The sequence below is a fragment of the Telmatherina bonti genome, assembly GCF_933228915.1.
Source record: "Telmatherina bonti genome assembly, chromosome: 16".
Taxonomy (NCBI): domain Eukaryota; kingdom Metazoa; phylum Chordata; class Actinopteri; order Atheriniformes; family Telmatherinidae; genus Telmatherina; species Telmatherina bonti.
This window is the reverse complement of record NC_136614.1, coordinates 4,725,276-4,750,661: the sequence shown is the minus strand read 5'-3', so window position 1 is coordinate 4,750,661 and position 25,386 is coordinate 4,725,276. Positions and strand designations below refer to the sequence as shown.

The window sequence follows — 25,386 nt, the reverse complement described above, 5'->3', positions numbered from 1 at the left end:
TAAAGGGACCCAGATCTGGATGAGATTCAGGTTTTCCCCTGAAGTTAGAATTTCTTCTGAATTCCTGTTTAAAAATAAAATAAATCAAAAGATCAAATTAAATTTTCACTAAAATTCCAGAAATTTAAAGGAAAATTTTTTAAATGAATTTATTTTCTAATAAACAGAAATAATTCCTGGTTAATTAGTTTCTGGATGAATCCAGAATTTATTTTGCTTCATGGAGAACTTGCAGGTTTTTCCAGGTTTTTCCAGGACCTTCTGCTTCTGTCTCCCAGTCTCCAGGTTGGTGCCCCCCCCCGGCGGGCTGAACGTGTCCGGGATGGTGGGGGGTCTGGCCGGGATGGACCCCGCCGCCAGGTCCGTGGTGACACTGCACGCGCCCCGCAGGAAGCGGCGCGTGCTCTTCTCGCAGGCGCAGGTGCACGAGCTGGAGCGGCGCTTCAAGCAGCAGAAGTACCTGTCCGGTCCGGAGCGGGAACACCTGGCCGGCCTGATCCACCTCACCCCGAACCAGGTCAAGATCTGGTTCCAGAACCACCGCTACAAGCTGAAGCGGCAGGCCAAGGACAAGGCCGCGCAGCCGGACCCCAGCGGCGCGTGCGCGAACACCCGCCGATCCTCCTCCGTCTCTCCGGTTCCCTCCAAGACCGACAAGCTGAGCCGGTCCGACGGCGGGAACCGGCAGAGCAGCCCGGGGGAGGCGGGGACGGTCCCGCAGCAGCAGGTGACCCACCTGTCCTCCACAGAGGACCTGGAGGACTCGTCTCCAGGTGCGCCGATGGGACGGCACGCGCACATGAGCCTGACGCAGACGGACGCGGCGCTGATGGACTACGGCGGCCTGGTGGGTCCAAACCTGCTGTACGGGAGGACTTGGTAGGACCCGGGTCCGGTTCTGGCTCCAGAGACAAAGACTGAATCCCAGACCGGGACCGGGTCTCGAGCCAGACTTCCTTTGGTGTTTCCCGACCTGAAGCGCGTGCGTCCCCTCGGAGCACGAGACGCACGCGCATCCTTCGCGCGCCGAATAAAAGTTTCCAACTAAAATAATCAGAATTTTTCCCGCCAAATATTTTCATGTTTCCAGAAGAATAAAAACAGAAACTCGATGATAAAACAGTTTAATGTCAAAAGGAGAAAAATCATAAAAACTTTTCAGTTTTTCCCAAAAATCTGATGAATTTCCTTTTTTTCTCCACTGGATGGAAGATGAACAAACAAAACATCTGCAGCAACATCTGGAGGAATTTCTGCAGTTTTACATCATAAAAAGCACAAAGAGGAGGCAGGAGGTCTGCAGTCCGCCTGCAGCTCAGTTCCAGTGGTACCGCCGGGCCGGAGGAGGAGGAGGAGGAGGAGGAGGGTAGCCTCGTCCGGAGGTGAAGCTCTGCTCCGCGGGGGGAGAAAACATTTTACTGACTGTTAGAAAGATAAATAACTGAAATAAAAAAGCTGAAAACTTGCTTTAATCCTGTTATTTCCCCTCGTTAGTAAATAAGTTTTAGTTTCATCTAAATCATTTCCTTTCAGAATAAAAGCTGGGAAACTTCTCACTTTCAGAATAAAAGATGAGAAACTTCTGCTGGTTCCCAGCGAAGGAACTTTATTTTCCAGAAAGTTCCAGCAGACAAACTTTATGGAGTCCTGCTGATGTCCAGGGCTTTACCTGATGCTGTTGACCCCGGTTGTCACGGCGCTCGTGCCAGTCGTCTCTACGGTGATCGTAGCGCTGCTGGTAACCGCCTGGCCCTGCCCCTCCCCGGCTCAGGTTCTGCTGGTACGCCGTCGTCTGCGCCTGCGTGGCTCGCTCCCAGCCATGACCGCCGCCGTACGGCTGCCTGCAAACACAGCAAACAGTCAGCACCTCCAGCAGGCGGGCGGCATCTGCTTGCCTGGGCCTGGAACCTGGTCGTGGTTCTTTTAACTGGTTCAAACTGGTTTTGCCCCGTTTTGACTCAGAAAAATCACTTTGAATAAACTTGGTTTTATTTCCACGTTTGGACTGGTCTGAGTGGGTTTGGACTGGTCTGAGTGGGTTTGGACTGGTGTATAAGGGTTTGGACTGGTCTGAATGAGTTTGGACTGGTCTGAATGAGTTTGGACTGGTCTGAATGAGTTTGGACTGGTCTGAGTGGGTTTGGACTGGTCTGAATGAGTTTGGACTGGTCTGAGTGGGTTTGGACTGGTCTGAATGAGTTTGGACTGGTCTGAGTGGGTTTGGACTGGTCTGAGTGGGTTTGGACTGGTCTGAGTGGGTTTGGACTGGTCTGAATGGGTTTGGACTGGTCTGAGTGAGTTTGGACTGGTCTGAGTGGGTTTGGACTGGTCTGAATGAGTTTGGACTGGTCTGAGTGGGTTTGGACTGGTGTAAAAGGGTTTGGACTGGTCTGAATGGGTTTGGACTGGTGTAAAAGGGTTTGGACTGGTCTGAATGGGTTTGGACTGGTTTGAGTGGGTTTGGACTGGTCTGAGTGGGTTTGGAATGGTGTAAAAGGGTTTGGACTGGTCTGAATGGGTTTGGAATGGTGTAAAAGGGTTTGGACTGGTCTGAAGGAGTTTGGACTGGTTTGAGTGGGTTTGGACTGGTCTGAATGAGTTTGGACTGGTCTGAGTGGTTTTGGACTGGTCTGAGTGGGTTTGGACTGGTCTGAATGGGTTTGGACTGGTCTGAATGAGTTTGGACTGGTCTGAATGAGTTTGGACTGGTCTGAATGAGTTTGGACTGGTCTGAGTGGGTTTGGACTGGTCTGAATGAGTTTGGACTGGTCTGAATGAGTTTGGACTGGTCTGAGTGGGTTTGGACTGGTCTGAGTGGGTTTGGACTGGTCTGAGTGGGTTTGGACTGGTCTGAATGGGTTTGGACTGGTCTGAGTGAGTTTGGACTGGTCTGAGTGGGTTTGGACTGGTCTGAGTGGGTTTGGACTGGTCTGAATGAGTTTGGACTGGTCTGAATGAGTTTGGACTGGTCTGAATGAGTTTGGACTGGTCTGAGTGGGTTTGGACTGGTCTGAATGAGTTTGGACTGGTCTGAATGAGTTTGGACTGGTCTGAGTGGGTTTGGACTGGTCTGAGTGGGTTTGGACTGGTCTGAATGGGTTTGGACTGGTCTGAGTGAGTTTGGACTGGTCTGAGTGGGTTTGGACTGGTCTGAGTGGGTTTGGACTGGTCTGAATGAGTCTGGACTGGCCTGAGTGGGTTTGGACTGGTCTGAGTGGGTTTGGACTGGTCTGAGTGGGTTTGGACTGGTCTGAATGAGTTTGGACTGGTCTGAGTGGGTTTGGACTGGTCTGAGTGGGTTTGGAATGGTGTAAAAGGGTTTGGACTGGTCTGAATGAGTTTGGACTGGTCTGAGTGGTTTTGGACTGGTCTGAGTGGGTTTGGACTGGTCTGAATGGGTTTGGACTGGTCTGAGTGGGTTTGGACTGGTGTAAAAGGGTTTGGACTGGTCTGAGTGGGTTTGGACTGGTCTGAGTGGGTTTGGACTGGTGTAAAAGGGTTTGGACTGGTCTGAGTGGGTTTGGACTGGTCTGAAGGAGTTTGGACTGGTCTGAATGAGTTTGGACTGGTCTGAATGGGTTTGGACTGGTCTGAATGGGTTTGGACTGGTCTGAGTGGGTTTGGACTGGTCTGAGTGGGTTTGGACTGGTCTGAATGAGTTTGGACTGGTCTGAGTGGGTTTGGACTGGTCTGAGTGGGTTTGGACTGGTGTAAAAGGGTTTGGACTGGTCTGAGTGGGTTTGGACTGGTCTGAGTGGGTTTGGACTGGTGTAAAAGGGTTTGGACTGGTCTGAATGGGTTTGGACTGGTGTAAAAGGGTTTGGACTGGTCTGAGTGGGTTTGGACTGGTCTGAGTGGGTTTGGACTGGTGTAAAAGGGTTTGGACTGGTCTGAGTGGGTTTGGACTGGTGTAAAAGGGTTTGGACTGGTCTGAATGGGTTTGGACTGGTCTGAGTGGGTTTGGACTGGTCTGAGTGGGTTTGGACTGGTCTGAGTGGGTTTGGACTGGTCTGAAGGAGTTTGGACTGGTCTGAAGGAGTTTGGACTGGTCTGAGTGGTTTTGGACTGGTCTGAATGGGTTTGGACTGGTCTGAGTGGGTTTGGACTGGTCTGAATGAGTTTGGACTGGTCTGAATGAGTTTGGACTGGTCTGAGAGGGTTTGGACTGGTCTGAATGAGTTTGGACTGGTCTGAGTGGGTTTGGACTGGTGTAAAAGGGTTTGGACTGGTCTGAATGAGTTTGGACTGGTCTGAGTGGGTTTGGACTGGTCTGAATGAGTTTGGACTGGTCTGAGTGGGTTTGGACTGGTGTAAAAGGGTTTGGACTGGTCTGAATGGGTTTGGACTGGTGTAAAAGGGTTTGGACTGGTCTGAATGGGTTTGGACTGGTTTGAGTGGGTTTGGACTGGTCTGAGTGGGTTTGGAATGGTGTAAAAGGGTTTGGAATGGTGTAAAAGGGTTTGGACTGGTCTGAAGGAGTTTGGACTGGTTTGAGTGGGTTTGGACTGGTCTGAATGAGTTTGGACTGGTCTGAGTGGTTTTGGACTGGTCTGAGTGGGTTTGGACTGGTCTGAATGGGTTTGGACTGGTCTGAGTGGGTTTGGACTGGTCTGAGTGGGTTTGGACTGGTGTAAAAGGCTTTGGACTGGTCTGAATGGGTTTGGACTGGTCTGAATGAGTTTGGACTGGTCTGAATGAGTTTGGACTGGTCTGAGTGGGTTTGGACTGGTCTGAGTGGGTTTGGACTGGTCTGAGTGGGTTTGGACTGGTGTAAAAGGGTTTGGACTGGTCTGAATGGGTTTGGACTGGTGTAAAAGGGTTTGGACTGGTCTGAATGGGTTTGGACTGGTGTAAAAGGGTTTGGACTGGTCTGAATGGGTTTGGACTGGTTTGAGTGGGTTTGGACTGGTCTGAGTGGGTTTGGAATGGTGTAAAAGGGTTTGGAATGGTGTAAAAGGGTTTGGACTGGTCTGAATGAGTTTGGACTGGTCTGAGTGGTTTTGGACTGGTCTGAGTGGGTTTGGACTGGTCTGAATGGGTTTGGACTGGTCTGAATGAGTTTGGACTGGTCTGAGTGGGTTTGGACTGGTGTAAAAGGGTTTGGACTGGTCTGAGTGGGTTTGGACTGGTCTGAATGAGTTTGGACTGGTCTGAATGAGTTTGGACTGGTCTGAATGAGTTTGGACTGGTCTGAGTGGGTTTGGACTGGTCTGAATGAGTTTGGACTGGTCTGAATGAGTTTGGACTGGTCTGAGTGGGTTTGGACTGGTCTGAGTGGGTTTGGACTGGTCTGAATGGGTTTGGACTGGTCTGAGTGAGTTTGGACTGGTCTGAGTGGGTTTGGACTGGTCTGAGTGGGTTTGGACTGGTCTGAATGAGTTTGGACTGGCCTGAGTGGGTTTGGACTGGTCTGAGTGGGTTTGGACTGGTCTGAGTGGGTTTGGACTGGTCTGAATGAGTTTGGACTGGTCTGAGTGGGTTTGGACTGGTCTGAGTGGGTTTGGACTGGTCTGAATGGGTTTGGACTGGTCTGAGTGGGTTTGGACTGGTGTAAAAGGGTTTGGACTGGTCTGAGTGGGTTTGGACTGGTCTGAGTGGGTTTGGACTGGTGTAAAAGGGTTTGGACTGGTCTGAGTGGGTTTGGACTGGTCTGAGTGGGTTTGGAATGGTGTAAAAGGGTTTGGACTGGTCTGAATGAGTTTGGACTGGTCTGAGTGGTTTTGGACTGGTCTGAGTGGGTTTGGACTGGTCTGAATGGGTTTGGACTGGTCTGAGTGGGTTTGGACTGGTGTAAAAGGGTTTGGACTGGTCTGAGTGGGTTTGGACTGGTCTGAGTGGGTTTGGACTGGTGTAAAAGGGTTTGGACTGGTCTGAGTGGGTTTGGACTGGTCTGAAGGAGTTTGGACTGGTCTGAATGAGTTTGGACTGGTCTGAATGGGTTTGGACTGGTCTGAATGGGTTTGGACTGGTCTGAGTGGGTTTGGACTGGTCTGAGTGGGTTTGGACTGGTCTGAATGAGTTTGGACTGGTCTGAGTGGGTTTGGACTGGTCTGAGTGGGTTTGGACTGGTGTAAAAGGGTTTGGACTGGTCTGAGTGGGTTTGGACTGGTCTGAGTGGGTTTGGACTGGTCTGAATGGGTTTGGACTGGTGTAAAAGGGTTTGGACTGGTCTGAGTGGGTTTGGACTGGTCTGAGTGGGTTTGGACTGGTGTAAAAGGGTTTGGACTGGTCTGAGTGGGTTTGGACTGGTGTAAAAGGGTTTGGACTGGTCTGAATGGGTTTGGACTGGTCTGAGTGGGTTTGGACTGGTCTGAGTGGGTTTGGACTGGTCTGAGTGGGTTTGGACTGGTCTGAAGGAGTTTGGACTGGTCTGAGTGGTTTTGGACTGGTCTGAATGGGTTTGGACTGGTCTGAGTGGGTTTGGACTGGTCTGAGTGGGTTTGGACTGGTCTGAGTGGGTTTGGACTGGTCTGAATGAGTTTGGACTGGTCTGAATGAGTTTGGACTGGTCTGAGAGGGTTTGGACTGGTCTGAATGAGTTTGGACTGGTCTGAGTGGGTTTGGACTGGTGTAAAAGGGTTTGGACTGGTCTGAATGAGTTTGGACTGGTCTGAGTGGGTTTGGACTGGTCTGAATGAGTTTGGACTGGTCTGAGTGGGTTTGGACTGGTGTAAAAGGGTTTGGACTGGTCTGAATGGGTTTGGACTGGTGTAAAAGGGTTTGGACTGGTCTGAATGGGTTTGGACTGGTTTGAGTGGGTTTGGACTGGTCTGAGTGGGTTTGGAATGGTGTAAAAGGGTTTGGAATGGTGTAAAAGGGTTTGGACTGGTCTGAAGGAGTTTGGACTGGTTTGAGTGGGTTTGGACTGGTCTGAATGAGTTTGGACTGGTCTGAGTGGTTTTGGACTGGTCTGAGTGGGTTTGGACTGGTCTGAATGGGTTTGGACTGGTCTGAGTGGGTTTGGACTGGTCTGAGTGGGTTTGGACTGGTGTAAAAGGCTTTGGACTGGTCTGAATGGGTTTGGACTGGTCTGAATGAGTTTGGACTGGTCTGAATGAGTTTGGACTGGTCTGAGTGGGTTTGGACTGGTCTGAGTGGGTTTGGACTGGTCTGAGTGGGTTTGGACTGGTGTAAAAGGGTTTGGACTGGTCTGAATGGGTTTGGACTGGTGTAAAAGGGTTTGGACTGGTCTGAATGGGTTTGGACTGGTGTAAAAGGGTTTGGACTGGTCTGAATGGGTTTGGACTGGTTTGAGTGGGTTTGGACTGGTCTGAGTGGGTTTGGAATGGTGTAAAAGGGTTTGGAATGGTGTAAAAGGGTTTGGACTGGTCTGAATGAGTTTGGACTGGTCTGAGTGGTTTTGGACTGGTCTGAGTGGGTTTGGACTGGTCTGAATGGGTTTGGACTGGTCTGAATGAGTTTGGACTGGTCTGAGTGGGTTTGGACTGGTGTAAAAGGGTTTGGACTGGTCTGAATGGGTTTGGACTGGTCTGAATGAGTTTGGACTGGTCTGAGTGGGTTTGGACTGGTGTAAAAGGGTTTGGACTGGTCTGAGTGGGTTTGGACTGGTCTGAGTGGGTTTGGACTGGTCTGAGTGGGCTTGGACTGGTGTAAAAGGGTTTGGACTGGTCTGAATGGGTTTGGACTGGTGTAAAAGGGTTTGGACTGGTCTGAATGGGTTTGGACTGGTTTGAGTGGGTTTGGACTGGTCTGAGTGGGTTTGGACTGGTCTGAGTGGGTTTGGACTGGTGTAAAAGGGTTTGGACTGGTCTGAGTGGGTTTGGACTGGTGTAAAAGGGTTTGGACTGGTCTGAGTGGGTTTGGATTGGTCTGAGTGGGTTTGGACTGGTCTGAATGAGTTTGGACTGGTCTGAGTGGGTTTGGACTGGTGTAAAAGGGTTTGGACTGGTCTGAATGGGTTTGGACTGGTGTAAAAGGGTTTGGACTGGTCTGAATGGGTTTGGACTGGTTTGAGTGGGTTTGGACTGGTCTGAGTGGGTTTGGAATGGTGTAAAAGGGTTTGGAATGGTGTAAAAGGGTTTGGACTGGTCTGAATGAGTTTGGACTGGTCTGAGTGGGTTTGGACTGGTCTGAGTGGGTTTGGACTGGTCTGAATGGGTTTGGACTGGTCTGAATGAGTTTGGACTGGTCTGAGTGGGTTTGGACTGGTGTAAAAGGCTTTGGACTGGTCTGAATGGGTTTGGACTGGTCTGAATGAGTTTGGACTGGTCTGAGTGGGTTTGGACTGGTGTAAAAGGGTTTGGACTGGTCTGAGTGGGTTTGGACTGGTCTGAGTGGGTTTGGACTGGTGTAAAAGGGTTTGGACTGGTCTGAATGGGTTTGGACTGGTGTAAAAGGGTTTGGACTGGTCTGAACGGGTTTGGACTGGTGTAAAAGGGTTTGGACTGGTCTGAATGGGTTTGGACTGGTTTGAGTGGGTTTGGACTGGTCTGAGTGGGTTTGGAATGGTGTAAAAGGGTTTGGAATGGTGTAAAAGGGTTTGGACTGGTCTGAATGAGTTTGGACTGGTCTGAATGAGTTTGGACTGGTCTGAGTGGTTTTGGACTGGTCTGAGTGGGTTTGGACTGGTCTGAATGGGTTTGGACTGGTCTGAATGAGTTTGGACTGGTCTGAGTGGGTTTGGACTGGTGTAAAAGGCTTTGGACTGGTCTGAATGGGTTTGGACTGGTCTGAATGAGTTTGGACTGGTCTGAGTGGGTTTGGACTGGTGTAAAAGGGTTTGGACTGGTCTGAGTGGGTTTGGACTGGTCTGAGTGGGCTTGGACTGGTGTAAAAGGGTTTGGACTGGTCTGAATGGGTTTGGACTGGTGTAAAAGGGTTTGGACTGGTCTGAGTGGGTTTGGACTGGTGTAAAAGGGTTTGGACTGGTCTGAATGGGTTTGGACTGGTGTAAAAGGGTTTGGACTGGTCTGAGTGGGTTTGGACTGGTGTAAAAGGGTTTGGACTGGTCTGAATGGGTTTGGACTGGTCTGAGTGGGTTTGGACTGGTCTGAGTGGGTTTGGACTGGTCTGAAGGAGTTTGGACTGGTCTGAGTGGTTTTGGACTGGTCTGAGTGGGTTTGGACTGGTCTGAGTGGGTTTGGACTGGTCTGAATGAGTTTGGACTGGTCTGAATGAGTTTGGACTGGTCTGAGTGGGTTTGGACTGGTCTGAGTGGGTTTGGACTGGTCTGAATGAGTTTGGACTGGTCTGAGTGGGTTTGGACTGGTGTAAAAGGGTTTGGACTGGTCTGAATGAGTTTGGACTGGTCTGAGTGAGTTTGGACTGGTCTGAGTGGGTTTGGACTGGTCTGAGTGGGTTTGGACTGGTCTGAATGAGTTTGGACTGGTCTGAGTGGGTTTGGACTGGTCTGAGTGGGTTTGGACTGGTCTGAATGAGTTTGGACTGGTCTGAGTGGGTTTGGACTGGTCTGAATGGGTTTGGACTGGTCTGAGTGGGTTTGGACTGGTCTGAAGTAGTTTGGACTGGTCTGAGTGGGTTTGGACTGGTCTGAGTGGGTTTGGACTGGTCTGAATGAGTTTGGACTGGTCTGAATGAGTTTGGACTGGTCTGAGTGGGTTTGGACTGGTCTGAGTGGGTTTGGACTGGTCTGAATGAGTTTGGACTGGTCTGAGTGGGTTTGGACTGGTCTGAATGAGTTTGGACTGGTCTGAGTGGGTTTGGACTGGTCTGAATGAGTTTGGACTGGTCTGAGTGGGTTTGGACTGGTCTGAGTGGGTTTGGACTGATCTGAGTGGGTTTGGACTGGTCTGAATGGGTTTGGACTGGTCTGAGTGGGTTTGGACTGGTCTGAATGAGTTTGGACTGGTCTGAGTGGGTTTGGACTGGTCTGAATGAGTTTGGACTGGTCTGAGTGGGTTTGGACTGGTCTGAGTGGGTTTGGACTGGTCTGAGTGGGTTTGGACTGGTCTGAGTGGGTTTGGACTGGTCTGAGTGGGTTTGGACTGGTCTGAATGAGTTTGGACTGGTCTGAGTGGGTTTGGACTGGTCTGAGTGGGTTTGGACTGGTCTGAGTGGGTTTGGACTGGTCTGAGTGGGTTTGGACTGGTCTGAGTGGGTTTGGACTGGTCTGAATGAGTTTGGACTGGTCTGAATGAGTTTGGACTGGTCTGAATGAGTTTGGACTGGTCTGAGTGGGTTTGGACTGGTCTGAGTGGGTTTGGACTGGTCTGAATGAGTTTGGACTGGTCTGAGTGGGTTTGGACTGGTCTGAATGGGTTTGGACTGGTCTGAGTGGGTTTGGACTGGTCTGAAGGAGTTTGGACTGGTCTGAGTGGGTTTGGACTGGTCTGAGTGGGTTTGGACTGGTCTGAATGAGTTTGGACTGGTCTGAATGAGTTTGGACTGGTCTGAGTGGGTTTGGACTGGTCTGAATGAGTTTGGACTGGTCTGAGTGGGTTTGGACTGGTCTGAATGAGTTTGGACTGGTCTGAGTGGGTTTGGACTGGTCTGAATGAGTTTGGACTGGTCTGAGTGGGTTTGGACTGGTCTGAGTGGGTTTGGACTGATCTGAGTGGGTTTGGACTGGTCTGAATGGGTTTGGACTGGTCTGAGTGGGTTTGGACTGGTCTGAATGAGTTTGGACTGGTCTGAGTGGGTTTGGACTGGTCTGAATGAGTTTGGACTGGTCTGAGTGGGTTTGGACTGGTCTGAGTGGGTTTGGACTGGTCTGAGTGGGTTTGGACTGGTCTGAGTGGGTTTGGACTGGTCTGAATGAGTTTGGACTGGTCTGAGTGGGTTTGGACTGGTCTGAATGAGTTTGGACTGGTCTGAGTGGGTTTGGACTGGTCTGAATGAGTTTGGACTGGTCTGAGTGGGTTTGGACTGGTCTGAGTGGGTTTGGACTGATCTGAGTGGGTTTGGACTGGTCTGAATGGGTTTGGACTGGTCTGAGTGGGTTTGGACTGGTCTGAATGAGTTTGGACTGGTCTGAGTGGGTTTGGACTGGTCTGAATGAGTTTGGACTGGTCTGAGTGGGTTTGGACTGGTCTGAGTGGGTTTGGACTGGTCTGAGTGGGTTTGGACTGGTCTGAATGAGTTTGGACTGGTCTGAATGGGTTTGGACTGGTCTGAATGAGTTTGGACTGGTCTGAGTGGGTATGGACTGGTGTAAAAGGCTTTGGACTGGTCTGAATGGGTTTGGACTGGTCTGAATGAGTTTGGACTGGTGTAAAAGGGTTTGGACTGGTCTGAATGAGTTTGGACTGGTCTGAATGAGTTTGGACTGGTCTGAGTGGGTTTGGACTGGTCTGAGTGGGTTTGGACTGGTCTGAATGAGTTTGGACTGGTCTGAGTGGGTTTGGATTGGTCTGAGTGGGTTTGGATTGGTCTGAGTGGGTTTGGACTGGTCTGAGTGGGTTTGGACTGGTCTGAGTGGGTTTGGACTGGTGTATAAGGGTTTGGACTGGTCTGAATCAGTTTGGACTGGTCTGAATGAGTTTGGACTGGTCTGAGTGGGTTTGGACCGGTCTGAGTGGGTTTGGACTGGTCTGAGTGAGTTTGTACTGGTCTGAATGAGTTTGGACTGGTCTGAATGAGTTTGGACTGGTCTGAGTGGGTTTGGACTGGTCTGAGTGGGTTTGGACTGGTCTGAGTGGGTTTGGAATGGTGTAAAAGGGTTTGGAATGGTGTAAAAGGGTTTGGACTGGTCTGAATGAGTTTGGACTGGTCTGAGTGGTTTTGGACTGGTCTGAGTGGGTTTGGACTGGTCTGAATGGGTTTGGACTGGTCTGAATGAGTTTGGACTGGTCTGAGTGGGTTTGGACTGGTGTAAAAGGCTTTGGACTGGTCTGAATGGGTTTGGACTGGTCTGAATGAGTTTGGACTGGTCTGAGTGGGTTTGGACTGGTGTAAAAGGGTTTGGACTGGTCTGAGTGGGTTTGGACTGGTCTGAGTGGGTTTGGACTGGTGTAAAAGGGTTTGGACTGGTCTGAGTGGGTTTGGACTGGTCTGAGTGGGTTTGGACTGGTCTGAAGGAGTTTGGACTGGTCTGAGTGGTTTTGGACTGGTCTGAGTGGGTTTGGACTGGTCTGAGTGGGTTTGGACTGGTCTGAATGAGTTTGGACTGGTCTGAATGAGTTTGGACTGGTCTGAGTGGGTTTGGACTGGTCTGAGTGGGTTTGGACTGGTCTGAATGAGTTTGGACTGGTCTGAGTGGGTTTGGACTGGTGTAAAAGGGTTTGGACTGGTCTGAATGAGTTTGGACTGGTCTGAATGGGTTTGGACTGGTCTGAGTGGGTTTGGACTGGTCTGAGTGGGTTTGGACTGGTCTGAATGAGTTTGGACTGGTCTGAGTGGGTTTGGACTGGTGTAAAAGGGTTTGGACTGGTCTGAATGAGTTTGGACTGGTCTGAATGGGTTTGGACTGGTCTGAGTGGGTTTGGACTGGTCTGAGTGGGTTTGGACTGGTCTGAATGAGTTTGGACTGGTCTGAATGAGTTTGGACTGGTCTGAATGAGTTTGGACTGGTCTGAGTGGGTTTGGACTGGTCTGAATGAGTTTGGACTGGTCTGAGTGGGTTTGGACTGGTCTGAGTGGGTTTGGACTGGTCTGAGTGGGTTTGGACTGGTCTGAGTGAGTTTGGACTGGTCTGAGTGGGTTTGGACTGGTCTGAATGAGTTTGGACTGGTCTGAGTGGGTTTGGACTGGTCTGAGTGGGTTTGGACTGGTCTGAGTGGGTTTGGACTGGTCTGAATGGGTTTGGACTGGTCTGAGTGAGTTTGGACTGGTCTGAGTGAGTTTGGACTGGTCTGAGTGGGTTTGGACTGGTCTGAGTGGGTTTGGACTGGTCTGAATGAGTTTGGACTGGTCTGAGTGGGTTTGGACTGGTCTGAGTGGGTTTGGACTGGTCTGAATGAGTTTGGACTGGTCTGAGTGGGTTTGGACTGGTCTGAGTGGGTTTGGACTGGTCTGAATGAGTTTGGACTGGTCTGAGTGGGTTTGGACTGGTCTGAGTGGGTTTGGACTGGTGTAAAAGGGTTTGGACTGGTGTAAAAGGGTTTGGACTGGTCTGAATGGGTTTGGACTGGTCTGAGTGGGTTTGGACTGGTCTGAGTGGGTTTGGACTGGTCTGAGTGGGTTTGGACTGGTCTGAATGGGTTTGGACTGGTCTGAATGGGTTTGGACTGGTCTGAGTGGGTTTGGACTGGTGTAAAAGGGTTTGGACTGGTCTGAATGAGTTTGGACTGGTCTGAATGGGTTTGGACTGGTCTGAGTGGGTTTGGACTGGTCTGAGTGGGTTTGGACTGGTGTAACAGGGTTTGGACTGGTCTGAGTGGGTTTGGACTGGTGTAAAAGGGTTTGGACTGGTCTGAGTGGGTTTGGACTGGTGTAAAAGGGTTTGGACTGGTCTGAATGGGTTTGGACTGGTCTGAGTCGGTTTGGACTGGTCTGAGTGGGTTTGGACTGGTCTGAATGAGTTTGGACTGGTCTGAGTGAGTTTGGACTGGTCTGAGTGGGTTTGGACTGGTGTAAAAGGGTTTGGACTGGTCTGAGTGGGTTTGGACTGGTGTAAAAGGGTTTGGACTGGTCTGAGTGGGTTTGGACTGGTGTAAAAGGGTTTGGACTGGTCTGAATGGGTTTGGACTGGTCTGAGTCGGTTTGGACTGGTCTGAGTGGGTTTGGACTGGTCTGAATGAGTTTGGACTGGTCTGAGTGAGTTTGGACTGGTCTGAGTGGGTTTGGACTGGTCTGAGTGGGTTTGGACTGGTCTGAATGAGTTTGGACTGGTCTGAGTGGGTTTGGACTGGTCTGAGTGGGTTTGGACTGGTCTGAATGAGTTTGGACTGGTCTGAGTGGGTTTGGACTGGTCTGAATGGGTTTGGACTGGTCTGAGTGGGTTTGGACTGGTCTGAAGGAGTTTGGACTGGTCTGAGTGGGTTTGGACTGGTCTGAGTGGGTTTGGACTGGTCTGAATGAGTTTGGACTGGTCTGAATGAGTTTGGACTGGTCTGAGTGGGTTTGGACTGGTCTGAATGAGTTTGGACTGGTCTGAGTGGGTTTGGACTGGTCTGAATGAGTTTGGACTGGTCTGAGTGGGTTTGGACTGGTCTGAATGAGTTTGGACTGGTCTGAGTGGGTTTGGACTGGTCTGAGTGGGTTTGGACTGATCTGAGTGGGTTTGGACTGGTCTGAATGGGTTTGGACTGGTCTGAGTGGGTTTGGACTGGTCTGAATGAGTTTGGACTGGTCTGAGTGGGTTTGGACTGGTCTGAATGAGTTTGGACTGGTCTGAGTGGGTTTGGACTGGTCTGAGTGGGTTTGGACTGGTCTGAGTGGGTTTGGACTGGTCTGAGTGGGTTTGGACTGGTCTGAGTGGGTTTGGACTGGTCTGAATGAGTTTGGACTGGTCTGAATGAGTTTGGACTGGTCTGAGTGGGTTTGGACTGGTCTGAGTGGGTTTGGACTGGTCTGAATGAGTTTGGACTGGTCTGAGTGGGTTTGGACTGGTCTGAATGGGTTTGGACTGGTCTGAGTGGGTTTGGACTGGTCTGAAGGAGTTTGGACTGGTCTGAGTGGGTTTGGACTGGTCTGAGTGGGTTTGGACTGGTCTGAATGAGTTTGGACTGGTCTGAATGAGTTTGGACTGGTCTGAGTGGGTTTGGACTGGTCTGAATGAGTTTGGACTGGTCTGAGTGGGTTTGGACTGGTCTGAATGAGTTTGGACTGGTCTGAGTGGGTTTGGACTGGTCTGAATGAGTTTGGACTGGTCTGAGTGGGTTTGGACTGGTCTGAGTGGGTTTGGACTGATCTGAGTGGGTTTGGACTGGTCTGAGTGGGTTTGGACTGGTCTGAATGAGTTTGGACTGGTCTGAGTGGGTTTGGACTGGTCTGAATGAGTTTGGACTGGTCTGAGTGGGTTTGGACTGGTCTGAGTGGGTTTGGACTGGTCTGAGTGGGTTTGGACTGGTCTGAGTGGGTTTGGAGTGGTCTGAGTGGGTTTGGACTGGTCTGAATGAGTTTGGACTGGTCTGAGTGGGTTTGGACTGGTCTGAATGAGTTTGGACTGGTCTGAGTGGGTTTGGACTGGTCTGAATGAGTTTGGACTGGTCTGAGTGGGTTTGGACTGGTCTGAGTGGGTTTGGACTGATCTGAGTGGGTTTGGACTGGTCTGAATGGGTTTGGACTGGTCTGAATGGGTTTGGACTGGTCTGAGTGGGTTTGGACTGGTCTGAATGAGTTTGGACTGGTCTGAATGAGTTTGGACTGGTCTGAGTGGGTTTGGACTGGTCTGAGTGGGTTTGGACTGGTGTAAAAGGGTTTGGACTGGTCTGAATGAGTTTGGACTGGTCTGAATGGGTTTGGACTGGTCTGAGTGGGTTTGGACTGGTGTAAAAGGGTTTGGACTGGTCTGAATGGGTTTGGACTGGTCTGAGTCGGTTTGGACTGGTCTGAGTGGGTTTGGACTGGTCTGAGTGGGTTTGGACTGGTCTGAGTGGGTTTGGACTGGTCTGAGTGGGTTTGGACTGGTCTGAGTGGGTTTGGACTGGTCTGAGTGGGTTTGGACTGGTCTGAATGAGTTTGGACTGGTCTGAGTGGGTTTGGACTGGTCTGAGTGGGTTTGGACTGGTCTGAATGAGTTTGGACTGGTCTGAGTGGGTTTGGATTGGTCTGAGTGGGTTTGGATTGGTCTGAGTGGGTTTGGACTGGTCTGAGTGGGTTTGGACTGGTGTATAAGGGTTTGGACTGGTCTGAATCAGTTTGGACTGGTCTGAATGAGTTTGGACTGGTCTGAGTGGGTTTGGACCGGTCTGAGTGGGTTTGGACTGGTCTGAGTGAGTTTGTACTGGTCTGAATGAGTTTGGACTGGTCTGAATGAGTTTGGACTGGTCTGAGTGGGTTTGGACTGGTCTGAGTGGGTTTGGAATGGTGTAAAAGGGTTTGGAATGGTGTAAAAGGGTTTGGACTGGTCTGAATGAGTTTGGACTGGTCTGAGTGGTTTTGGACTGGTCTGAGTGGGTTTGGACTGGTCTGAATGGGTTTGGACTGGTCTGAATGAGTTTGGACTGGTCTGAGTGGGTTTGGACTGGTGTAAAAGGCTTTGGACTGGTCTGAATGGGTTTGGACTGGTCTGAATGAGTTTGGACTGGTCTGAGTGGGTTTGGACTGGTCTGAGTGGGTTTGGACTGGTCTGAGTGGGTTTGGACTGGTGTAAAAGGGTTTGGACTGGTCTGAGTGGGTTTGGACTGGTCTGAGTGGGTTTGGACTGGTCTGAAGGAGTTTGGACTGGTCTGAGTGGTTTTGGACTGGTCTGAGTGGGTTTGGACTGGTCTGAGTGGGTTTGGACTGGTCTGAATGAGTTTGGACTGGTCTGAATGAGTTTGGACTGGTCTGAGTGGGTTTGGACTGGTCTGAGTGGGTTTGGACTGGTGTAAAAGGGTTTGGACTGGTCTGAATGAGTTTGGACTGGTCTGAATGGGTTTGGACTGGTCTGAGTGGGTTTGGACTGGTGTAAAAGGGTTTGGACTGGTCTGAATGGGTTTGGACTGGTCTGAGTCGGTTTGGACTGGTCTGAGTGGGTTTGGACTGGTCTGAATGAGTTTGGACTGGTCTGAGTGAGTTTGGACTGGTCTGAGTGGGTTTGGACTGGTCTGAGTGGGTTTGGACTGGTCTGAATGAGTTTGGACTGGTCTGAGTGGGTTTGGACTGGTCTGAGTGGGTTTGGACTGGTCTGAATGAGTTTGGACTGGTCTGAGTGGGTTTGGACTGGTCTGAATGGGTTTGGACTGGTCTGAGTGGGTTTGGACTGGTCTGAAGGAGTTTGGACTGGTCTGAGTGGGTTTGGACTGGTCTGAGTGGGTTTGGACTGGTCTGAATGAGTTTGGACTGGTCTGAATGAGTTTGGACTGGTCTGAGTGGGTTTGGACTGGTCTGAATGAGTTTGGACTGGTCTGAGTGGGTTTGGACTGGTCTGAATGAGTTTGGACTGGTCTGAGTGGGTTTGGACTGGTCTGAATGAGTTTGGACTGGTCTGAGTGGGTTTGGACTGGTCTGAATGAGTTTGGACTGGTCTGAGTGGGTTTGGACTGGTCTGAGTGGGTTTGGACTGATCTGAGTGGGTTTGGACTGGTCTGAATGAGTTTGGACTGGTCTGAGTGGGTTTGGACTGGTCTGAATGAGTTTGGACTGGTCTGAGTGGGTTTGGACTGGTCTGAGTGGGTTTGGACTGATCTGAGTGGGTTTGGACTGGTCTGAATGGGTTTGGACTGGTCTGAGTGGGTTTGGACTGGTCTGAATGAGTTTGGACTGGTCTGAGTGGGTTTGGACTGGTCTGAATGAGTTTGGACTGGTCTGAGTGGGTTTGGACTGGTCTGAGTGGGTTTGGACTGGTCTGAGTGGGTTTGGACTGGTCTGAGTGGGTTTGGACTGGTCTGAATGAGTTTGGACTGGTCTGAATGAGTTTGGACTGGTCTGAGTGGGTTTGGACTGGTCTGAGTGGGTTTGGACTGGTCTGAATGAGTTTGGACTGGTCTGAGTGGGTTTGGATTGGTCTGAGTGGGTTTGGATTGGTCTGAGTGGGTTTGGACTGGTCTGAGTGGGTTTGGACTGGTGTATAAGGGTTTGGACTGGTCTGAATCAGTTTGGACTGGTCTGAATGAGTTTGGACTGGTCTGAGTGGGTTTGGACCGGTCTGAGTGGGTTTGGACTGGTCTGAGTGAGTTTGTACTGGTCTGAATGAGTTTGGACTGGTCTGAATGAGTTTGGACTGGTCTGAGTGGGTTTGGACTGGTCTGAGTGGGTTTGGAATGGTGTAAAAGGGTTTGGAATGGTGTAAAAGGGTTTGGACTGGTCTGAATGAGTTTGGACTGGTCTGAGTGGTTTTGGACTGGTCTGAGTGGGTTTGGACTGGTCTGAATGGGTTTGGACTGGTCTGAATGAGTTTGGACTGGTCTGAGTGGGTTTGGACTGGTGTAAAAGGCTTTGGACTGGTCTGAATGGGTTTGGACTGGTCTGAATGAGTTTGGACTGGTCTGAGTGGGTTTGGACTGGTCTGAGTGGGTTTGGACTGGTCTGAGTGGGTTTGGACTGGTGTAAAAGGGTTTGGACTGGTCTGAGTGGGTTTGGACTGGTCTGAGTGGGTTTGGACTGGTCTGAAGGAGTTTGGACTGGTCTGAGTGGTTTTGGACTGGTCTGAGTGGGTTTGGACTGGTCTGAGTGGGTTTGGACTGGTCTGAATGAGTTTGGACTGGTCTGAATGAGTTTGGACTGGTCTGAGTGGGTTTGGACTGGTCTGAGTGGGTTTGGACTGGTCTGAATGAGTTTGGACTGGTCTGAGTGGGTTTGGACTGGTGTAAAAGGGTTTGGACTGGTCTGAATGAGTTTGGACTGGTCTGAATGGGTTTGGACTGGTCTGAGTGGGTTTGGACTGGTCTGAGTGGGTTTGGACTGGTCTGAATGAGTTTGGACTGGTCTGAGTGGGTTTGGACTGGTCTGAGTGGGTTTGGACTGGTGTAAAAGGGTTTGGACTGGTCTGAATGAGTTTGGACTGGTCTGAATGGGTTTGGACTGGTCTGAGTGGGTTTGGACTGGTCTGAGTGGGTTTGGACTGGTCTGAATGAGTTTGGACTGGTCTGAGTGGGTTTGGACTGGTCTAAATGAGTTTGGACTGGTCTGAGTGGGTTTGGACTGGTCTGAGTGGGTTTGGACTGGTCTGAGTGGGTTTGGACTGGTCTGAGTGAGTTTGGACTGGTCTGAGTGGGTTTGGACTGGTCTGAATGAGTTTGGACTGGTCTGAGTGGGTTTGGACTGGTCTGAGTGGGTTTGGACTGGTCTGAATGGGTTTGGACTGGTCTGAGTGAGTTTGGACTGGTCTGAGTGAGTTTGGACTGGTCTGAGTGGGTTTGGACTGGTCTGAGTGGGTTTGGACTGGTCTGAATGAGTTTGGACTGGTCTGAGTGGGTTTGGACTGGTCTGAGTGGGTTTGGACTGGTCTGAATGAGTTTGGACTGGTCTGAGTGGGTTTGGACTGGTCTGAGTGGGTTTGGACTGGTCTGAATGAGTTTGGACTGGTCTGAGTGGGTTTGGACTGGTCTGAGTGGGTTTGGACTGGTGTAAAAGGGTTTGGACTGGTGTAAAAGGGTTTGGACTGGTCTGAATGGGTTTGGACTGGTGTAAAAGGGTTTGGACTGGTCTGAGTGGGTTTGGACTGGTCTGAGTGGGTTTGGACTGGTCTGAGTGGGTTTGGACTGGTCTGAATGGGTTTGGACTGGTCTGAATGGGTTTGGACTGGTCTGAATGGGTTTGGACTGGTCTGAGTGGGTTTGGACTGGTGTAAAAGGGTTTGGACTGGTCTGAATGAGTTTGGACTGGTCTGAATGGGTTTGGACTGGTCTGAGTGGGTTTGGACTGGTGTAAAAGGGTTTGGACTGGTCTGAGTGGGTTTGGACTGGTGTAAAAGGGTTTGGACTGGTCTGAGTGGGTTTGGACTGGTGTAAAAGGGTTTGGACTGGTCTGAATGGGTTTGGACTGGTCTGAGTCGGTTTGGACTGGTCTGAGTGGGTTTGGACTGGTCTGAATGAGTTTGGACTGGTCTGAGTGAGTTTGGACTGGTCTGAGTGGGTTTGGACTGGTCTGAGTGGGTTTGGACTGGTCTGAATGAGTTTGGACTGGTCTGAGTGGGTTTGGACTGGTCTGAGTGGGTTTGGACTGGTCTGAATGAGTTTGGACTGGTCTGAGTGGGTTTGGACTGGTCTGAATGGGTTTGGACTGGTCTGAGTGGGTTTGGACTGGTCTGAAGGAGTTTGGACTGGTCTGAGTGGGTTTGGACTGGTCTGAGTGGGTTTGGACTGGTCTGAATGAGTTTGGACTGGTCTGAATGAGTTTGGACTGGTCTGAGTGGGTTTGGACTGGTCTGAATGAGTTTGGACTGGTCTGAGTGGGTTTGGACTGGTCTGAATGAGTTTGGACTGGTCTGAGTGGGTTTGGACTGGTCTGAATGAGTTTGGACTGGTCTGAGTGGGTTTGGACTGGTCTGAATGAGTTTGGACTGGTCTGAGTGGGTTTGGACTGGTCTGAGTGGGTTTGGACTGATCTGAGTGGGTTTGGACTGGTCTGAATGGGTTTGGACTGGTCTGAGTGGGTTTGGACTGGTCTGAATGTGTTTGGACTGGTCTGAGTGGGTTTGGACTGGTCTGAATGAGTTTGGACTGGTCTGAGTGGGTTTGGACTGGTCTGAGTGGGTTTGGACTGGTCTGAGTGGGTTTGGACTGGTCTGAGTGGGTTTGGACTGGTCTGAATGAGTTTGGACTGGTCTGAATGAGTTTGGACTGGTCTGAGTGGGTTTGGACTGGTCTGAGTGGGTTTGGACTGGTCTGAATGAGTTTGGACTGGTCTGAGTGGGTTTGGACTGGTCTGAATGGGTTTGGACTGGTCTGAGTGGGTTTGGACTGGTCTGAAGGAGTTTGGACTGGTCTGAGTGGGTTTGGACTGGTCTGAGTGGGTTTGGACTGGTCTGAATGAGTTTGGACTGGTCTGAATGAGTTTGGACTGGTCTGAGTGGGTTTGGACTGGTCTGAATGAGTTTGGACTGGTCTGAGTGGGTTTGGACTGGTCTGAATGAGTTTGGACTGGTCTGAGTGGGTTTGGACTGGTCTGAGTGGGTTTGGACTGATCTGAGTGGGTTTGGACTGGTCTGAGTGGGTTTGGACTGGTCTGAATGAGTTTGGACTGGTCTGAGTGGGTTTGGACTGGTCTGAATGAGTTTGGACTGGTCTGAGTGGGTTTGGACTGGTCTGAGTGGGTTTGGACTGGTCTGAGTGGGTTTGGACTGGTCTGAGTGGGTTTGGACTGGTCTGAATGAGTTTGGACTGGTCTGAGTGGGTTTGGACTGGTCTGAATGAGTTTGGACTGGTCTGAGTGGGTTTGGACTGGTCTGAATGAGTTTGGACTGGTCTGAGTGGGTTTGGACTGGTCTGAGTGGGTTTGGACTGATCTGAGTGGGTTTGGACTGGTCTGAATGGGTTTGGACTGGTCTGAGTGGGTTTGGACTGGTCTGAATGAGTTTGGACTGGTCTGAGTGGGTTTGGACTGGTCTGAATGAGTTTGGACTGGTCTGAGTGGGTTTGGACTGGTCTGAGTGGGTTTGGACTGGTCTGAGTGGGTTTGGACTGGTCTGAGTGGGTTTGGACTGGTCTGAATGAGTTTGGACTGGTCTGAATGAGTTTGGACTGGTCTGAGTGGGTTTGGACTGGTCTGAGTGGGTTTGGACTGGTCTGAATGAGTTTGGACTGGTCTGAGTGGGTTTGGATTGGTCTGAGTGGGTTTGGATTGGTCTGAGTGGGTTTGGACTGGTCTGAGTGGGTTTGGACTGGTCTGAGTGGGTTTGGACTGGTGTATAAGGGTTTGGACTGGTCTGAATCAGTTTGGACTGGTCTGAATGAGTTTGGACTGGTCTGAGTGGGTTTGGACCGGTCTGAGTGGGTTTGGACCGGTCTGAGTGAGTTTGTACTGGTCTGAATGAGTTTGGACTGGTCTGAATGAGTTTGGACTGGTCTGAGTGGGTTTGGACTGGTCTGAGTGGGTTTGGACTGGTCTGAGTGGGTTTGGAATGGTGTAAAAGGGTTTGGAATGGTGTAAAAGGGTTTGGACTGGTCTGAATGAGTTTGGACTGGTCTGAGTGGTTTTGGACTGGTCTGAGTGGGTTTGGACTGGTCTGAATGGGTTTGGACTGGTCTGAATGAGTTTGGACTGGTCTGAGTGGGTTTGGACTGGTGTAAAAGGCTTTGGACTGGTCTGAATGGGTTTGGACTGGTCTGAATGAGTTTGGACTGGTCTGAGTGGGTTTGGACTGGTGTAAAAGGGTTTGGACTGGTCTGAGTGGGTTTGGACTGGTCTGAGTGGGTTTGGACTGGTCTGAGTGGGTTTGGACTGGTGTAAAAGGGTTTGGACTGGTCTGAGTGGGTTTGGACTGGTCTGAATGAGTTTGGACTGGTCTGAGTGGGTTTCGACTGGTGTAAAAGGGTTTGGACTGGTCTGAATAAGTTTGGACTGGTCTGAGTGGTTTTGGACTGGTCTGAGTGGGTTTGGACTGGTCTGAATGGGTTTGGACTGGTCTGAGTGGGTTTGGACTGGTCTGAGTGGGTTTGGACTGGTGTAAAAGGGGTTTGGACTGGTCTGAATGAGTTTGGACTGGTCTGAGTGGTTTTGGACTGGTCTGAGTGGGTTTGGACTGGTCTGAATGGGTTTGGACTGGTCTGAGTGGGTTTGGACTGGTCTGAGTGGGTTTGGACTGGTCTGAGTGGGTTTGGACTGGTGTAAAAGGGGTTTGGACTGGTCTGAATGAGTTTGGACTGGTCTGAGTGGTTTTGGACTGGTCTGAGTGGGTTTGGACTGGTCTGAATGGGTTTGGACTGGTCTGAGTGGGTTTGGACTGGTGTAAAAGGGTTTGGACTGGTCTGAATGGGTTTGGACTGGTCTGAGTGGGTTTGGACTGGTCTGAATGAGTTTGGACTGGTCTGAGGGGGTTTCGACTGCTGTAAAAGGGTTTGGACTGGTCTGAATGAGTTTGGACTTGTCTGAGTGGTTTTGGACTGGTCTGAGTGGGTTTGGACTGGTCTGAATGGGTTTGGACTGGTCTGAGTGGGTTTGGACTGGTGTAAAAGGGGTTTGGACTGTTCTGAATGAGTTTGGACTGGTCTGAGTGGTTTTGGACTGGTCTGAGTGGGTTTGGACTGGTCTGAATGGGTTTGGACTGGTCTGAGTGGGTTTGGACTGGTGTAAAAGGGTTTGGACTGGTCTGAGTGGGTTTGGACTGGTGAAAAAGGGTTTGGACTGGTCTGAATGAGTTTGGACTGGTCTGAATGAGTTTGGACTGGTCTGAGTGGTTTTGGACTGGTCTGAGTGGGTTTGGACTGGTCTGAATGGGTTTGGACTGGTCTGAGTGGGTTTGGACTGGTCTGAATGGGTTTGGACTGGTCTGAATGGGTTTGGACTGGTCTGAGTGGGTTTGGACTGGTGTAAAAGGGTTTGGACTGGTCTGAATGGGTTTGGACTGGTGTAAAAGGGTTTGGACTGGTCTGAATGAGTTTGGACTGGTTTGAGTGGGTTTGGACTGGTTTGAGTGGGTTTGGACTGGTCTGAGTGGGTTTGGACTGGTGTAAAAGGGTTTGGACTGGTCTGAATGAGTTTGGACTGGTCTGAATGAGTTTGGACTGGTCTGAGTGGGTTTGGACTGGTCTGAATGGGTTTGGACTGGTCTGAGTGGGTTTGGACTGGTCTGAATGGGTTTGGACTGGTCTGAATGGGTTTGGACTGGTCTGAGTGGGTTTGGACTGGTGTAAAAGGGTTTGGACTGGTCTGAATGGGTTTGGACTGGTGTAAAAGGGTTTGGACTGGTCTGAATGGGTTTGGACTGGTCTGAGTGGGTTTGGACTGGTGTAAAAGGGTTTGGACTGGTCTGAATGGGTTTGGACTGGTGTAAAAGGGTTTGGACTGGTCTGAATGGGTTTGGACTGGTCTGAGTGGAATTGGACTGGTCTGAGTGGGTTTGGACTGGTGTAAAAGGGTTTGGACTGGTCTGAATGAGTTTGGACTGGTCTGAGTGGTTTTGGACTGGTCTGAATGGGTTTGGACTGGTCTGAGTGGGTTTGGACTGGTCTGAGTGGGTTTGGACTGGTCTGAGTGGGTTTGGACTGGTGTAAAAGGGGTTTGGACTGGTCTGAATGAGTTTGGACTGGTCTGAGTGGGTTTGGACTGGTCTGAATGGGTTTGGACTGGTCTGAGTGGGTTTGGACTGGTGTAAAAGGGTTTGGACTGGTCTGAATGGGTTTGGACTGGTGTAAAAGGGTTTGGACTGGTCTGAATGGGTTTGGACTGGTCTGAAGGAGTTTGGACTGGTCTGAGTGGGTTTGGACTGGTGTAAAAGGGTTTGGACTGGTCTGAATGAGTTTGGACTGGTCTGAGTGGTTTTGGACTGGTCTGAGTGGGTTTGGACTGGTCTGAATGGGTTTGGACTGGTCTGAGTGGGTTTGGACTGGTCTGAGTGGGGTTTGGACTGGTGTAAAAGGGGTTTGGACTGGTCTGAATGAGTTTGGACTGGTCTGAGTGGTTTTGGACTGGTCTGAGTGGGTTTGGACTGGTCTGAATGGGTTTGGACTGGTCTGAGTGGGTTTGGACTGGTGTAAAAGGGTTTGGACTGGTCTGAGTGGGTTTGGACTGGTGAAAAAGGGTTTGGACTGGTCTGAATGAGTTTGGACTGGTCTGAGTGGTTTTGGACTGGTCTGAGTGGGTTTGGACTGGTCTGAATGGGTTTGGACTGGTCTGAGTGGGTTTGGACTGGTGTAAAAGGGGTTTGGACTGGTCTGAATGAGTTTGGACTGGTCTGAGTGGTTTTGGACTGGTCTGAGTGGGTTTGGACTGGTCTGAATGGGTTTGGACTGGTCTGAGTGGGTTTGGACTGGTGTAAAAGGGTTTGGACTGGTCTGAATGGGTTTGGACTGGTCTGAGTGGGTTTGGACTGGTCTGAATGAGTTTGGACTGGTCTGAGTGGGTTTGGACTGGTGTAAAAGGGTTTGGACTGGTCTGAATGAGTTTGGACTGGTCTGAGTGGTTTTGGACTGGTCTGAGTGGGTTTGGACTGGTCTGAATGGGTTTGGACTGGTCTGAGTGGGTTTGGACTGGTCTGAGTGGGTTTGGACTGGTAGAAAGGGGTTTGGACTGGTCTGAATGAGTTTGGACTGGTCTGAGTGGTTTTGGACTGGTCTGAGTGGGTTTGGACTGGTCTGAATGGGTTTGGACTGGTCTGAGTGGGTTTGGACTGGTGTAAAAGGGTTTGGACTGGTCTGAGTGGGTTTGGACTGGTGAAAAAGGGTTTGGACTGGTCTGAATGAGTTTGGACTGGTCTGAGTGGTTTTGGACTGGTCTGAGTGGGTTTGGACTGGTCTGAATGGGTTTGGACTGGTCTGAGTGGGTTTGGACTGGTGTAAAAGGGGTTTGGACTGGTCTGAATGAGTTTGGACTGGTCTGAGTGGTTTTGGACTGGTCTGAATGGGTTTGGACTGGTCTGAGTGGAATTGGACTGGTCTGAGTGGGTTTGGACTGGTGTAAAAGGGTTTGGACTGGTCTGAATGAGTTTGGACTGGTCTGAGTGGTTTTGGACTGGTCTGAGTGGGTTTGGACTGGTCTGAATGGGTTTGGACTGGTCTGAGTGGGTTTGGACTGGTCTGAGTGGGTTTGGACTGGTCTGAGTGGGTTTGGACTGGTCTGAATGGGTTTGGACTGGTCTGAGTGAGTTTGGACTGGTCTGAGTGAGTTTGGACTGGTCTGAGTGGGTTTGGACTGGTCTGAGTGGGTTTGGACTGGTCTGAATGAGTTTGGACTGGTCTGAGTGGGTTTGGACTGGTCTGAGTGGGTTTGGACTGGTCTGAATGA

General features: G+C 50.6%; 2 protein-coding genes across 2 annotated transcripts in view; one reads left to right on the top strand and one right to left on the bottom strand.

The window, feature by feature from the left end:
* The window catches only part of nkx2.4b (NK2 homeobox 4b), a gene marked incomplete at both ends in the record, with an annotated part of 1,268 nt that extends 385 nt beyond the window's left edge, over nucleotides 1-883 (top strand). Inside the window, one exon of the mRNA XM_079255677.1 lies at nucleotides 279-883. Within this exon, the coding sequence (XP_079111803.1) occupies nucleotides 279-883 (605 nt within the window). The remainder of the gene's footprint in view (nucleotides 1-278) is intronic.
* Nucleotides 884-1,108: 225 nt separating this feature from the next.
* The window catches only part of xrn2 (5'-3' exoribonuclease 2), a 155,256-nt gene continuing 130,978 nt past the window's right edge, over nucleotides 1,109-25,386 (bottom strand). The window contains exons 30-31 of the mRNA XM_079255481.1: nucleotides 1,670-1,841; nucleotides 1,109-1,390 (exon numbers count right to left, since the gene is read on the bottom strand). Coding sequence (XP_079111607.1) covers nucleotides 1,316-1,390; nucleotides 1,670-1,841 — 247 coding nt within the window. The 3' untranslated portion in view covers nucleotides 1,109-1,315. The remainder of the gene's footprint in view (nucleotides 1,391-1,669; nucleotides 1,842-25,386) is intronic.